This window comes from Syngnathus typhle, linkage group LG4, assembly GCF_033458585.1.
Source record: "Syngnathus typhle isolate RoL2023-S1 ecotype Sweden linkage group LG4, RoL_Styp_1.0, whole genome shotgun sequence".
NCBI lineage: Eukaryota > Metazoa > Chordata > Actinopteri > Syngnathiformes > Syngnathidae > Syngnathus > Syngnathus typhle.
Genome location: NC_083741.1, coordinates 8,093,525 through 8,107,950, shown reverse-complemented (window position 1 = coordinate 8,107,950; position 14,426 = coordinate 8,093,525). Strand labels below are relative to the sequence as shown.

General features: G+C 38.3%; 1 protein-coding gene across 1 annotated transcript in view; it reads left to right on the top strand.

Moving 5' to 3' along the window:
* The first annotated feature begins 5,087 nt into the window (after positions 1-5,087).
* map1aa (microtubule-associated protein 1Aa) overlaps positions 5,088-14,426 on the top strand; it is a 30,532-nt gene continuing 21,193 nt past the window's right edge. The window contains exons 1-2 of the mRNA XM_061276754.1: positions 5,088-5,160; positions 6,543-6,644. Of these exons, the coding sequence (XP_061132738.1) occupies positions 5,091-5,160; positions 6,543-6,644 (172 nt within the window). The 5' untranslated portion in view covers positions 5,088-5,090. The remainder of the gene's footprint in view (positions 5,161-6,542; positions 6,645-14,426) is intronic.

Genomic DNA, 14,426 nt, shown 5'->3' with positions numbered 1-14,426 from the left:
TGTGTTTCCAACAAGACGGTTGTCACTGGAAAGAGCTGGGGTAAAGGAACAATTGTATAGCATAAGGTACAACTAATGCCATAAAAGCAATATGCAACGCAATGCTCATTTCTCTTTGATGAACTTTGTTTGCATGTTAACACACTTTTTAGGCAGCCAAAGATGAGTTATACCGCTCTTTGTGATAAAGAGTAATACTGCATGAAAGTCATCAAATCGAAAACAAGTCGCCTGAACGGAAAGTAAGAAGAAGAGGCTGCAGTAAAAGCCTGGAAAAGTATTTCAAATGAAGAATGTAACAGTCTTGTTAGGTCAGTGGGTCACTTGATGCAGTTATTGCATGTAAGGGTTATGCCTCCAAATATTAAATGTTAATCACATCACAATGAATAATGAATACTTTGCAGACTTAAAAAGTGAGTGGCTTCAAAGGTGCAATATCCTGAGTTGAAATAAAAGCTGGAATTCTGAACTTTTGTTTCTGATTTATCTTTTGATCCAAAACTGAAATTTTGTATTTGAGTTTATGTCTGACATTCCATTTGTTTGGTTATCTCAAGACAATTAAGTCAAATTAATGCAAAAATTAAGAATTTGAGAAAAGGTCAATATTTTTCACGGCACTCTTGTAAATATCTACCTTTAATCTATGAATTGTATAAAAGTGCCTGTTGGACTAAAGTGAAGCGCAGGTTCGTCATTCACTGAAACTCATTTTACCTGATGTGGATGTTTTTCAAAATGTATTAATGCCATATTATTATAAACCACAAATGGAAAGTGATGAATGTACCTATTTTTACTTGTACATAAATTATTTTTATTTTATTTGTACATACAGTCTGCTGATAATTTGGAGACGTAACAGCCAATCAAATATCACTTGTATAACCTCAGTTTCCATGGAGACAGCACACAACACACCAGAGTAGGAAGCACAAAGCAAAATCATTTAGGTTGTTTCGATACAGCAAGACATCAATCAAGACAGAAAAAGTGTTGCCAGAAAATGGCTCCAAACTTATGTCACAGAAAGTCTTGTTTTGCTTAAGCCCAAAGAAAAATGGTCTGCTAAGGAAAAGAAAGTAATAACATCTGAGAGGCTGATCATTCATTTTTAATTTTGTTTGCAATAAACATGCAAGCAACAACCATATAGTCTAATAATTGTGTTCTGTGTTGCCTTTGAACATTTGATTATTTGGCTACTCATGCTATACTGTCATTATGTTTTACCTCAACCAGAGTTCGGTTGTTTTGTTCTTGGACCACAATGGAGAGCGGAACAGTTGAATGGGAGAGGGTGTACATTTGCTCAAAAATTGCCTCGCTCCTGAACAATTTGTCTAGCCCCGCTTCTGAACGCTTCTGGCTATCCCACTGAGAGTTTGTCTGTGGAGAATTTTTATCCATTTGCCCAGAAGAGTGTCTGTTTTGCTCTTGTTCGCCCGAAACCTGTTTGATGGGCTTGATGATCAAGTTTTCCACATATTTAATGCTATGATTTTTGCACCAATGTGGAGAATAAAATCTTCCCTGAAATCCTTAAACAAGATTGGACGCATCCATTCATCCATTTTCTATAACACTTGTCCTTATTAGGGTTGTGGCTGAGCTGGAACCTATCCCGAGTGATGAAGCGAGGACAACCTGATCCTGGTCTGGTCGCCAGCCAATAACATGACACATATTGACAACCATCCACCACATGCATGATTTGGGCATGTGGGGAGTAGATATGTTGAAATTAATTGATTAATCTTTTAATCTAACCCTAACTAATCAATGATCAAATTAATCAAAAATGTCAACTAATCATTTATAGCCATTTTTTTAAATTAAAATGTCCAAATCTTCTGATTTCAGCCTCACAAAAGTAATTATTCTCTGATTTGTGCAGTCTTTCATGAAAGAAGACTGATTATATTTTTTCCATCCATTCATCCAATTTCTGAACCGCTTTTCCTCATGAGGGTCACGGGCGTGTTGGAGCCTATCCCAGCTGACTTCAGGTTTTTTTTTAAATCAAAATCAGACATTTGCAAACATCAACAACAACCAAACCAGAATCAGTTTTAAAAAGGCTGGTGATCCCCTCGATAATGTTTAATTGTTGTGTAGTGTTTGTGTTTTATTTTGCTTTAATCACTCCGCAATACCAAATAACCAACAACTGGTTAATAAAGGTAAATAAGGTAATACGGTTTGGAATACACTTGGATGCAAAATAAATTTTTAACCCATCATTTGATGGCATTGAATGATCCATTCTAAATATATTGAGAGAGAAATAACTGATGCCACATAGGAAGCCAGCCCAGACCCAAGATTTAAACCCCAAATCTCAGAAGAGCAGTGCTCATTACTCGTGTGCCATGCTGAAATAGAAGCATATTCAGTATTTTTCCAAAATGTAGAATGTAAAAACAACAACATGGGTCTGGCGCCCTAATTGATTAAGAGGTGTGTCCAATGCCTTTTGTCTATACTGCCGTGTATTGACATTGCTCTGCACTGTTCTCTTATACAGAAGCTTTGGTTTATAGATAACGGGAGCCACAATGGACGCACAGAAGGCGACAGTCAACGTCACCTTTACAGCCAAGTTAAATGCCAGATCGTCATCTAACGACAGGGCAGAGGTTTTCAGACGAAAGCTCAGCCATTACCCAAAATGTCTCACGTTCGCCCCCTCCACTGGAGCACACGGGCACGCGCTGAAGCTCACGCGGGAGATATTGGACGACACTTCCATTGCTCATCGACACCATAGATCGACCCACAAAAAAAGGAACATTTAGAACGTTACCTTAGGAGATAATACGAATATTCCACTCGTGTGTTTCAGTGTGGCGTTGCACGCAGTGAAAACACGTCCTCCATCGCTTCGTTGCTCCTTTCCTCTGGAGAACAGTCAGGGTGTGGAGTGCACGCACACAGTGCACGTAAATATAATGGCATTTAAAAACAAATTTGTTATTGGTTAATTTTCTCCTACTGCCAAACGCAATCATTCCACAATAAACGCCAAACAAAGAACATTTACAAAATGTACTGTAATGCATATGAATGTAAATTAAAACAATTGGTAATGTTCATTTATGTATTTTCCTATATCTTTAAAATTTAAGTCTCGTTTGTCTTTAGAAGAATCAAAAGCACTGTAACCATCCAAGGTATTGTTTCATTTACTTGCCGACTTTCACAATAAGATTTTTTTTTAATATAATTAAACATTGCTTGAGGGAGAAGTACCGAGCCTTTTTGTGCCTAGCTTTAAACATTCATCACTTTCAAGACAAAGCACAAATATTAATAACAATAATAACAACAAAATACGACAAAACAGTAAATAATAGCATCTTAGATTTTATTTTAGCAAGGGAGAAGTTCCACGCTGTTATTATCACCTTTCATGTTGATGACAACGTCTAGCACTTTCCACTCTAACCAGCAGAGGTCAGTATATTACACAGAGTGGTTTTGCTGACTCACCGGTGGAAAATCAAAGCGTAACTGCAGCACTCTCGAAAATAATGCTACACAATAAACAAGTAAGCAATTACATCAAATTGCCCGTCTGTATGATTAAAGGAAACATCACACAGCGTTTTCAAAATAAACATTCTAAAAAACCTGAAAGTGGTGAGGCATTCCTACTGTCTGGAGTTTGCATCCTCTCCCTGTACTTGTGCAAAAACATACATGAAACAGGTTCACTGAAGACTAATTGTGGATGGTTGTTTGCAGGACAAATTCTAGGATCAGAGATTTAGGAGTGCGTAGCTAAACTGTTTTGTCACGCAATATTATTGTCACATTAATAAAAGGGACTTTTTTTCTGAAGTAAGCCGGTAAACTAAGCAATATGCTACATTTTGTAAATTGGATCCGTGGGGAGGAACCAAAGTTTTAATTTGGGTCCTTAGATGAAAAAGTCAATAATGTTGTGGATATTCGGCTATGTCAGTAAATCTCAACTGTGAGAACGGCACCCAAAAGTGGTTTGAGCAATCAAAAAAATACTCAAGTCTTCTTTTGATTTTTACATGCCTTAGAAGCCTAACAAATTTCCACATAAGTCACATTAGATAAGCAACAAGAAGTTTACATACCTCATGTTTATGTCACTAGTTTACCCCATAATCAAATACTGTGCGACTTATTTGAAGGATGAAACAAGTGGTGGCAGAGGCGATAGTTGATATATTTTCACTTTGACATGATATACATTGTAATGTTGTGTCTTAATTCTGTCTAATAATGTCTAATATAGTGATGATTATAATAGGAGCTTTTTTTTAGGTGGGGGTGCACAGACCAAACTTATTCACATGACCCAGAAAGTCTAAAATAACTATGCCTATGCTTATTAAGGCCTCTGTTGTCTGTCTGGCTTTGTGCATAGATGAAACATTGTTTTGATCACAATGGGAACAAAGAAGAGTCACATAGAATTGCATTGCCTGGTACGATTTGTGCCAATGTTATAAATAGATCCTTTTAGTGTTTTTTTCAGCTCATTTTGTCTTATACAGTTCAATACATGAGCAATTTAAGGGAGGTGTTGCTAATTACTCTCATAATCCCAAGAACTAGTTTGCCTTATTAACAACTATGTTTTTTTTTATTATTACCCTCATATATTTGTATGTTTAATATTGTCCTCTTATAAACAGTATCAATGCTCATATGCTGTCAATAGTGAGGTAAAAAATGGACTTCCTACCATACATTCACCTTCAATGTTCAAATCTCAGTATGTTTGTTTCAACATAAATTTTCAATTCCCTTGTTTTGTTTCGGCTGGTGTTTCTTTGTGACATCAAATAGTCACATAACACGTTATCCAATGAAAAATGCTCCTTCCACTAGGGCCACACCTACAAGTCCACTCAGTTCATCCTGCACCCAACATCCTTTCTCTAGACACAGTTGTCATGGAGATGGAGAAGAGTTGAGCGTCCACGAGTGCTACTGTTACCATGGAAATTCCTTTTGTCATAGCGAGTCCAGTAAAGCAAGCCAAGCCAGTTGAGCACCAGGATCAACGTCATGCTGGAGCTGCTTTACAACACAACAAATATCGCATGCTGATTGTGATTGGGGAGATTTCCACCAGCGATCACCTTGACTCTGCCAAAAAACAGATCACACAAGGTAAGACTGGAATGGGATTGTCTGATGACGTACTCCTGCGTGGATTAATTTGCTAAAATCATGTGAATTAGGACCTGTTGTACTATGTTCAAATAATATTGAATAAGGTGAAAGACAATAAAACTTCCATACAATTTACGCAATTAAATAATTCAATGCACAGCTGAATATGCTGTGAGTGGCTGTTTAGACAACTCTACACTTATTTTGGCAATCAAAAAAACACTAATAATACAGCTAAACCTCAATTTTACGTGGACTTTAGAGTCCAGAGTTTGGGAACTTGCCTCTTGTCTGCACACACTGCAATTTCTACAATATTGTCCGCCCGTTTAAAATACGACAAAAAATCTTGGGGTTCATGACCAAACCTTGTTCGACAGAATCGAAGCGCGTCAAATCGAGGCTGAGCTGTCATGAATAATGTTTTTCCAGTGCCCATAAAGGTACGAAGGCTGTATTTCTTATTTGATCTTTTCTCCATGTACCATTTTAAGTACCGTTTTTTTCCATGTATAATGCGCAAAATATAACTAATTTATTGTCCTAAAATCTGGGGTGCGCATTATACATGGGTACAAAAAAAATAATTCTTTTTATAATTTTTTTTTTTTTTATCCGGATATGATACGGAGGCCGCCATTACAGATGCGCTTTCTTCTCTGCTGTTCACTTTAAACACGCTCCATACGAACACAATGCTCTGGTATCAGACGCTTGCTCGATCACCTGCTCGTTTGCTGTCACAATGTACCCTACACAAATCCGAAACATTTCTTCGCTATCGAGTTTGCTAGCGCATGCGCAGTTATACTGACCGGCAGAATAACATCCGGTTGTTCCCAAAGATGATCTTTTTTCTGAAATAATTTTACGTTTACGGACTTAAGTAGGAGTCAAAATTTGTGTACGTATAATACATGGGTACAGGCTAATTGGGGGAAATGTTTACTAGAGAGAGGAGAATAATCAATTAATCAATCATACAGTAAAGAAACCTGTAATTTGTATTGAATTAATAATCGCAACTTGATGTGCGATTGCAACCAACAAAGGTGTTGCTGATTGAGTTTCAACTGTTAGCAGCATAAATATCAGAACAACTCCTCCAGGCAGCAAGAGTTCAAATCATTCAGAGATGGATTGACAGGTAGGTTTCTTTAAAATAATAGTTCATGTAAGATAGAAATGAAATAATTGGATCGTTAATTTCCTCCTCAGGTAGTCGAGTAAATTTAGGCCATCCCCCCAAATAAATGGAAAACACGAGTTGAATGCAAAGATCTGTAAACACAAATCATCAGGAATAACACAAAGCAACAGTTAGATGCTGAGCATTTAGCACGTTCTACATGATTCATGCTTCACTTATTTTAATCCAGGTTTGCTGTCCTGGAATGTTGATTTGAGTATCTGCGACCTGAACAAGGAGCTACAGCTGTTTGAGAGCAAACACACAGCGCGATTTTCTTCAGAGGTCAAAGGTTGGTTTATTGTTGTTGAGTTTGGATTTACCTTATTATTATACCATATTTTCCGGACTATTAGTCGCAGTTTTTTTTTCATAGTTTGGGTGCGACTTATACTTAGGAGCGACTTTTATGTGAAATTATTAACACATTATTACTTGATAATTAACACATTACTTACTTACTATTGTATTGTTGATCACTTCACATGTTATTTTCACTTTAAACTGCATGAGGGCGCACTAGGCCTGTGGAATAATTGGAGCCGCCAATGACAATGAATCTGACCTCAGTGCCACATGTACTTCTGGAGTCAGCAGCGGCATTGTTTGTAAGTGACATGGAGAACGAAGATTTCGATGGATTTAATGATTTAGAGCGACACGGATGGTTCGATAAACGTGTTATTTATGTTATAGTTATTTTAATAACCGTTAATATGTTATGGCAGGCACATTCTCAGTTCCTCGTTTATTTATGTACTGTTGGTATACCGTATCGTTTAGGCTGTTGTTGCCTATTCATGTGTGTGTGTTGGTTTTGTATTTTGTCAAATAAAGTCCCCCCAAAAATAGCTGGTGCAACTTGTACTCCAGAGCGACTTATAGTCCGGAAAATACGGTAATTGTTTTCTGTCTGTATAGTAGTTTTCTGCTGCTTGTCCATGCATGTACTATGAACAAAGTGCTGGGAATGTAGCAACCAGTATTTCTTAGATTCTCACACATAACTAATTAAGGATCTGGAATCAGTGACATCATTGCGAGGAGACAGAATTAGGCCATGCAGTAAGACAGTGAATATGTCCAAAGATGCACCTTATTGCTGATTTGCTGTTTACACAAGTATGCCTCATTTTCACTGTACGTATTGTGTTTCCATGGGTTGCGATTCCTGTTTATTTTTAAATTTAAAACAATGATTTAACCAATGGTGGCAAGTGCGAGTAGGAAGAGAACATAAACACGGAGAATTATAAATGTAATTGAAAACATAGTTATTATAATAATTACAATCATTTAAAATGAGAAATGACTTCTTTAAAATGAAAATATAATGAATTTGTGGAAAATGTGAAGAAAGAGTTGTCTTTGTCTTGTTGCATGCCTGACTGAAACTCTATTGGGCTTACGGAAGATTCATTTATTCAAAGTTCAACTGCTCAACTTCCAGTGAACATATGTATGTAAGTCATTTGCAAAGGTCGCATTGAAAAATGGATTTCTTCTGGATGTGGAAATCCCATTCACCCTTGTATTGAAAAGCCCTTTGCTCCAGTAGGGCTCTGATGTTAGTAATACCCAGAGGGGGCAACTGTATATTCCTGCTTTCTTTTTATTTAAGAAATCTGCCTGCCTCTATCGCTCCTCCTCATCTGTGACTTGAATACAAATAACCTACCTAGCTTGTATGCTGCCATCATGGCAGACAAAGAAAAGTCAACAAGTATACTCTCTAGCTTGTTTTTGAATTGGTTTGGAATCCAAATTTTGCAAACTCTTTCAAACTGAAGACATGTGAGAGAAAACACACAGATGGACTGTGAAGGCATCATCCATTAGAAGTGAAATTCAAAGTAAGATCAAATAGAGTGAGTCTAATCTTTTTGTATTAGGTTTCGCAAACCACCTCTTAACAAGGAATACATTTGAACATGGCGCATAAAATGTTGAAATTATTGTGCGTGCGTGCGCGTGCATGTGTGCGTGTGTAGACAATGTCTAATAGTTAAAATAGGAGTCCGTTTTCATCTTAGGTGGTCTATTTCAGCAAACTACAAATGCCCAAACACTCTCCATATCACAGTCATGCTGCGACATAATAAAACCGAGACATGCGGTAATCAAGACACACAGGTAATCAGGCATCCATCACTGCATTACTCCATTACTGTCCCAGTCAGCTGCATCTCCACTGCTCAGACAAGAGTGTCTCGACTGATGAGGCAATCTCACATGGGAGATTACATTTCCTGTCAGGAGAGGAGGAGGAGGAGGAGGAGGAGGAGGAGGAGGAGGAGGAGGAGGAGGAGGAGGAGGAGGAGGAGGAGGAGGAGGAGGAGGAGGAGGAGGAGGAGGAGGAGGAGAAAGGTGACTGAAATCACTTCCTTGACTGCAGCTAGCATCTGCAAGATACAAATAACATAAAATAGCTGCTGGGAAAAAAATCATATGATAACATATCTCAAATTAACTTGTTTTTCTTCCTTTGAGTGATTGAAAATGAAGAGTCCAATCTCGACTATTGTATCAAAAAGGTTTCGAAACAGATATAATGGGGTGCAAAACACAAACTCAAGAGGCTGATTTCTATGACGTTGATGTAAGTACTGTAGATCCTGCCTTGGCCTCTGAATCATACTCAACATCAGCACCATAGTGGACATTGTGGAAAAGTTCAAGCTCCCTGTGGGAGTAAGACACTTTTTTGCTCCCCTCGCAAGGTTACAGCTGCGAACTGAGAGATAACGGTATGCAAACATGCAGACATTCAGGATACAAATTACGTACTTCACACAAAATAGCTTTACTTGTACATGGGAGGAGCAGAAGAACGATTTTTTTTGGAGTGATGGGTCCAATAAAGGATGAGGACAATACCTTGGAAGACATCAAAAAACAGCTGAGAACTTTGGAAACACTTCAAGAAGAGAGGAGAGACATTAAGAAGCATATTATGGGAATGGAGACTCGATCGATTGGCTTAGAAACCAAGATGGAAGAAATCGCACTTCTCAAAGCTGAGAATGCCAAGAAAGATCAGCTGATAAGAATTCTCACAAACAGAGTAGAAAATATCGACCAACAGTATAAAATGAATGATGTGGTCATCTCTGGGCTCAAGATCTCACCACGAAACTACGCCGTATTGCTGAGACTAGGACAGATAATGGAGATTAGGAGGAAAAGCAATCCGTGGAACAGCAAGTGGTGGATTTCCTTACAACAGAAAACATATCGGTGGACAAGGCAAGTGTGGATTTCTGACGACTCCTGTCCAAGAGAAGGGCAACTGGGGGTAGGGTGAAATGTGGATACTATTTGAAAAGATCAATTGAACGATCTTTCAATATGGAAAGAAAACTGTCTATAATCCACTTCAACAGCAGGAGTTTAAAGGCCAATTTTGAAAAAAATACGTCTATCTTCAGACATTGGACAAACCTTTCAACGTCATTGCAGTATCAGAAATGTGGATCACAGTGTTCTAAAATGATGGAGAAACTAATTAGTCGAAGGTTGGAGAAGACAATATGGCTTAGATCATAACATCCTATTTGAAAAGCTGATTAGGTATGGAATACAGGGTAGATCAGTAAAATGGATCAAAAGCTATCTAAACAATGGACAACACTTTGTACACATTGGTAATATTAGGGATATCACTTGTGAGATCCCACAAAATATTAATGAATATAATATATTGGGCATCATTATTGACAACCTCTTGGGATGGAAACCATATTTTAAATACCTCCAAAACAAACTAGCAAAGAGCATATCTCTACTACGCAGGTGACAAAACAAAGTGAACCAACCAGTCAACTCTAAGTTGCTCCTTCACGAGATGTCTCTACACAAAAATAATATGGACAAGTGACAGGAGGCCAGCGTGGGAGACGATTAGCTGTAATCGGTCGCTGCAAGCGCCGCATGGGGTGCCTGCAAGATTGTGACTCCAAATCTCTCAATATTGATTAACTTGTTACTGTTGCATTCAAATGAAACTGTCAAAATGTGTTATTTTGTCAGTTCATTTGTCATCGCTGCATTCAACCTAATATCAAACTTCCAGTTAGCTTGTCATTGCTGTATTCAAATCATATGTTATCCTGTGTCAAATTTCTGTTTCCTTTGTTTCTTCCTTTTTTTTTTGTTATGGTGATATTTTAGATAGCACTGTAGTTATGTAGATCGTGTGTCTGGCAGTGAAATCCTTGGTTGAAATCGGGACGGGACTCGATAAGCAGAATTGTTTCAACCCGTCTCCCTTTTTGACAATTCATGTATAACATAACGTAAAATGGAATTGTAATGACTGTTGATTGTGTACTTGACGAATTAAACAAATCAAATCAAGTGGAGTAATTGGTGAAAGTCCCTCATTCATTTGCTACTTGGAGATACGTACATCAAACCTTTTACACACAAAATTGAATCTCTTGGGATGAAGACTGTATTTTTAATGCCTCTCTGTTTCCTAAATATCTTACTGTCTATGTAAATCGGTGAACATGTATTAACTCTTAGTAGATGTACAGATGACAGATGCAGTACATCCAAAAAGCTTAAAGTCTTTTTTTTTGCGGGCCTCATTGTAAACATAGCTTCTTTCGGAGGGCCATTATGACTATCAACCCAAATAAATGTATGAGCACCTCATCTTATATTCAGTAAAAGCGACAAAACAAACTGACAAATAACTCTTTTCAAATCAGGCGAGTAAAAACTGGTCAAATATTAAAAAATATATTATTAAAAGTGACGACAATTTGCAATTCTAGTAGTGACACACGAATTTGATGCACAATTTGTCTTCACGGCTTACATAAAACGATGTGGCGGGCCGTATCTGGCCCCCGGGCCTTGAGTTTGACACCTGTACTGTACACTGACAGGAAAACATTTTGAAGGAAGCAAATGCAAGAGTGGGCAATAATATATCAGCTTGTGTAGTTCTTGGGTGTAAAAACAACAATATTAGTCTATCCAAGTATACCTGCTGCAAAGTAAATTTTCGATTGTGTTTTTCTCTCTTGGGTATTTGTGTAATGTTGCTGAGCCAACAAAATGTTTGGTTATGGGTTTCTCTTCCCCACTGCATGCATGACTTACAGGAATCGGTGTTTCTATTGATTGCTGCAAGTCTGGGTGTCTAGTATACGTACAACATGCAAAGGTAGTGAGCTGAAAATTAGCCATCAGTGATGAGAAACAGTGATATGATAACATGCAAGGAAAATATGTCAAAGTAGTGTCGTTTCATGCGTTTTACCCTTTTAATATTTGAATGGCATTTTGTAAAAATGTCCTAGACGTATGCTGACTGACCGGAGCCAAGAGAATGTCTGCCGATTAATAATTCAGCAGCTCCTATTGATCAGTCAGTTTTGAGTGGGCACTGCTGTCCATTAGGAAAGCTGACCTGCGCCCATTCCATTTGATCTGAACCTGATTGCACATTAACACATACAATACGTACACCAAGTGTACTGTGGCATGAACTAAATTCTAGGTTTTTAGATTTACTGTATGTGGAATGATGTGAATTTATGCATCAGCAAGCATACAATAAAGGGGTTGGATAACAGAATATGAATTGGAAGGACAACTATTTGTAGAAAGAAAACGACCGGGTCCCCACTGTGTAATGTGAGGAGCCACCCTCGTACCGCCCCTGCAAACTAAACACATGCCCAGTTTTGCAATGTCTTCAAGTAAAAATCATTGTTTTGGGGTTTATTAAATTAGCTTTTATCCAATAATTTTGAGATGTCTACTTTGGAAAGTCGACCCGGCAAACGTGTATGAGTACTGTACAGCGGAAGTGGGGTTTTAGTAAGCCAGGCGTTACGTCAGCGTTAGAAATTCAGTAATCCCTCGTTTATTGCGGATAATTGATTCCAAAAACCACCTGCAATAAGTGAAATCCGCGAAGTACGGTCACCAACAAGAAGTACTGGGCAGGCTAACGAGTTAGTGGAAAGTTGCTAATTCGCGATCGTGTTGACACGCGAAAACGGACTTCTAAAGGAATGTAAACGAAGAGCAATACTACATTGTCCTAAAGGTTAGACACGTGTTTCCTCAATTTAGAAGTTTTATTTTGACTTTTAAATGTTTTTTTAATTTGGAAAAAAAATCCGCGATGTAGTGGAGCCGCGATAAACGAAACGTGAAGTAGCGAGGGATCACTGTATAGCCACCCAAATAACTCTAATTTCATAAGGAACTAGATCGCCATTGTGCCAAAGGTAATATATCTAATTGTATGCCTATAATTAGATGTGAAAGGCTTAAAATAGCACGACACAGTTCCTTTAAGCTTGAGTCTGTTTAGCTGGTATTATTTTTGTCCCTCTTCCGCCAGCAGCTGTTTGACTCACAGCTGTTTGAAAAGTTCCTTTTTCCAGAACAGACGATCACACAAGACTCATACTGATGAAAAATGTGGAAATGTACGCTCAGCTATTTTGGTCTCTCATCTACCACCCAATTGTATTGCCTATTATTAGTCTGGCTATCAAGAGTTTAAACCTCAATACTTAGCTCTTAAATAAAAATGCTGAAATTGTGTGACATGACAAGAGTCTTTTATGGGACAGTCGTAATAGTGTTTTAGGGTGATCTTAAACAATAAAACAATCCCAAGAACTGGTTTGTGTGGGTACCACATTTGCACAGGTTCCCCCACATACTACATGCTATTAATCTTCAGAGTCATGGAGATAAGTGGATGCTTTTTAGGCATGAGATCTGCACCTACAAAAACAAATACCCTTGACTAATGAGTGCCGTAAATTATAAGTTTGTATCATTTTCATATTTATTTCATTATTTTCCTTGTTACAAGGCAACAATTTTGGTGAGGCGCTTTTCACATATACATGGAGAAGATTTAACTAAATGCGTAATGCGTGTATGTGTGAATTATTTCAATTTTTATGTGTCGAGAATAATATTTAAAATTGTGTTATGGGGGAACTTTAACAGTTTAATGACAGGGAAATGGAATGAGTAAATTAATTTACGAGCTTGGTCATAAACGAATTAAAGATTGAAATGAAGCGAGTTACCAATTCTCACTTCCTCTATTCTCTGAAACACCTATTTATCCATCTATTCATAATTTGAGAGGTAGTATTTATTTTGAGTATCTTGGACTGCCTCCAAATCCAAATTGACTGTTTGGCTGAAAACGAATACTCACAATCGGGATCCGGGGAAGCTCTAGGCTTTCCGAGCGGTTCCTGAATGTAACATGAGCAGGCTTCGAGCCAAGCTGGCCGATCCTGCCCTCCTCATCTCTCCTCCGTAGCCCAGCAGCATCACAGCCCCTCCCTCTTCTCCATCCACAAACCTAGGACGGTAAGCACCCTCACCGTTTCTTGGTTTGACGCTGTCAACCTTGGACGTTTTGGACCCTTTCTTTCGTGTTCTTATGCCGAAACAGGCGAATGGTTCGACGCAGCTGTCGGTAGAATAGTCCGATTTTAAACAGCACGTCGGTCACGATCGATGTATGCCGATTGCTGGAGGAATCTTACTGCACTGTCAGGGGTTCGCTTAAGGAGCCGTGGTGTGATTAAGTAAGTAATATCATGGATGATGACATTGCCGGCCATTTCACAGGCTGCAGAAACAAGCACACGGCCATTTCAATAACAGTTGCTACATATGCTTTGGAAAGACACAGACGCTGCCTTGACAACGGATTACTGTATTTTAAAATAATGTAATATTTAATATTGTGATTAAACTAATCGAGGTGTTGTACCAGATCATACATTGTACCTGTAGTGTAAACACACAACCATGGGCCCACATTATGTGTCACCATGCGCTTCTTGCTACTGTCGTTTCGGTTCAGTAAATTTGGGTGACCTAATTTATAGTTAAAGCAACATCTTCTGACCTAAATGCAACATCTGAGGCCGTGAGACTGATGAGTCTCTGAATTGGGCAAGCCACAACATTAGTCATCAGGGTCAAATCTGTGTTGGGATGTGGCTTAAATCTCACTCTCCAAATGACCCTGAAATTATGCAACAGGCTTGACAAAAAGTCCCCAAAATAG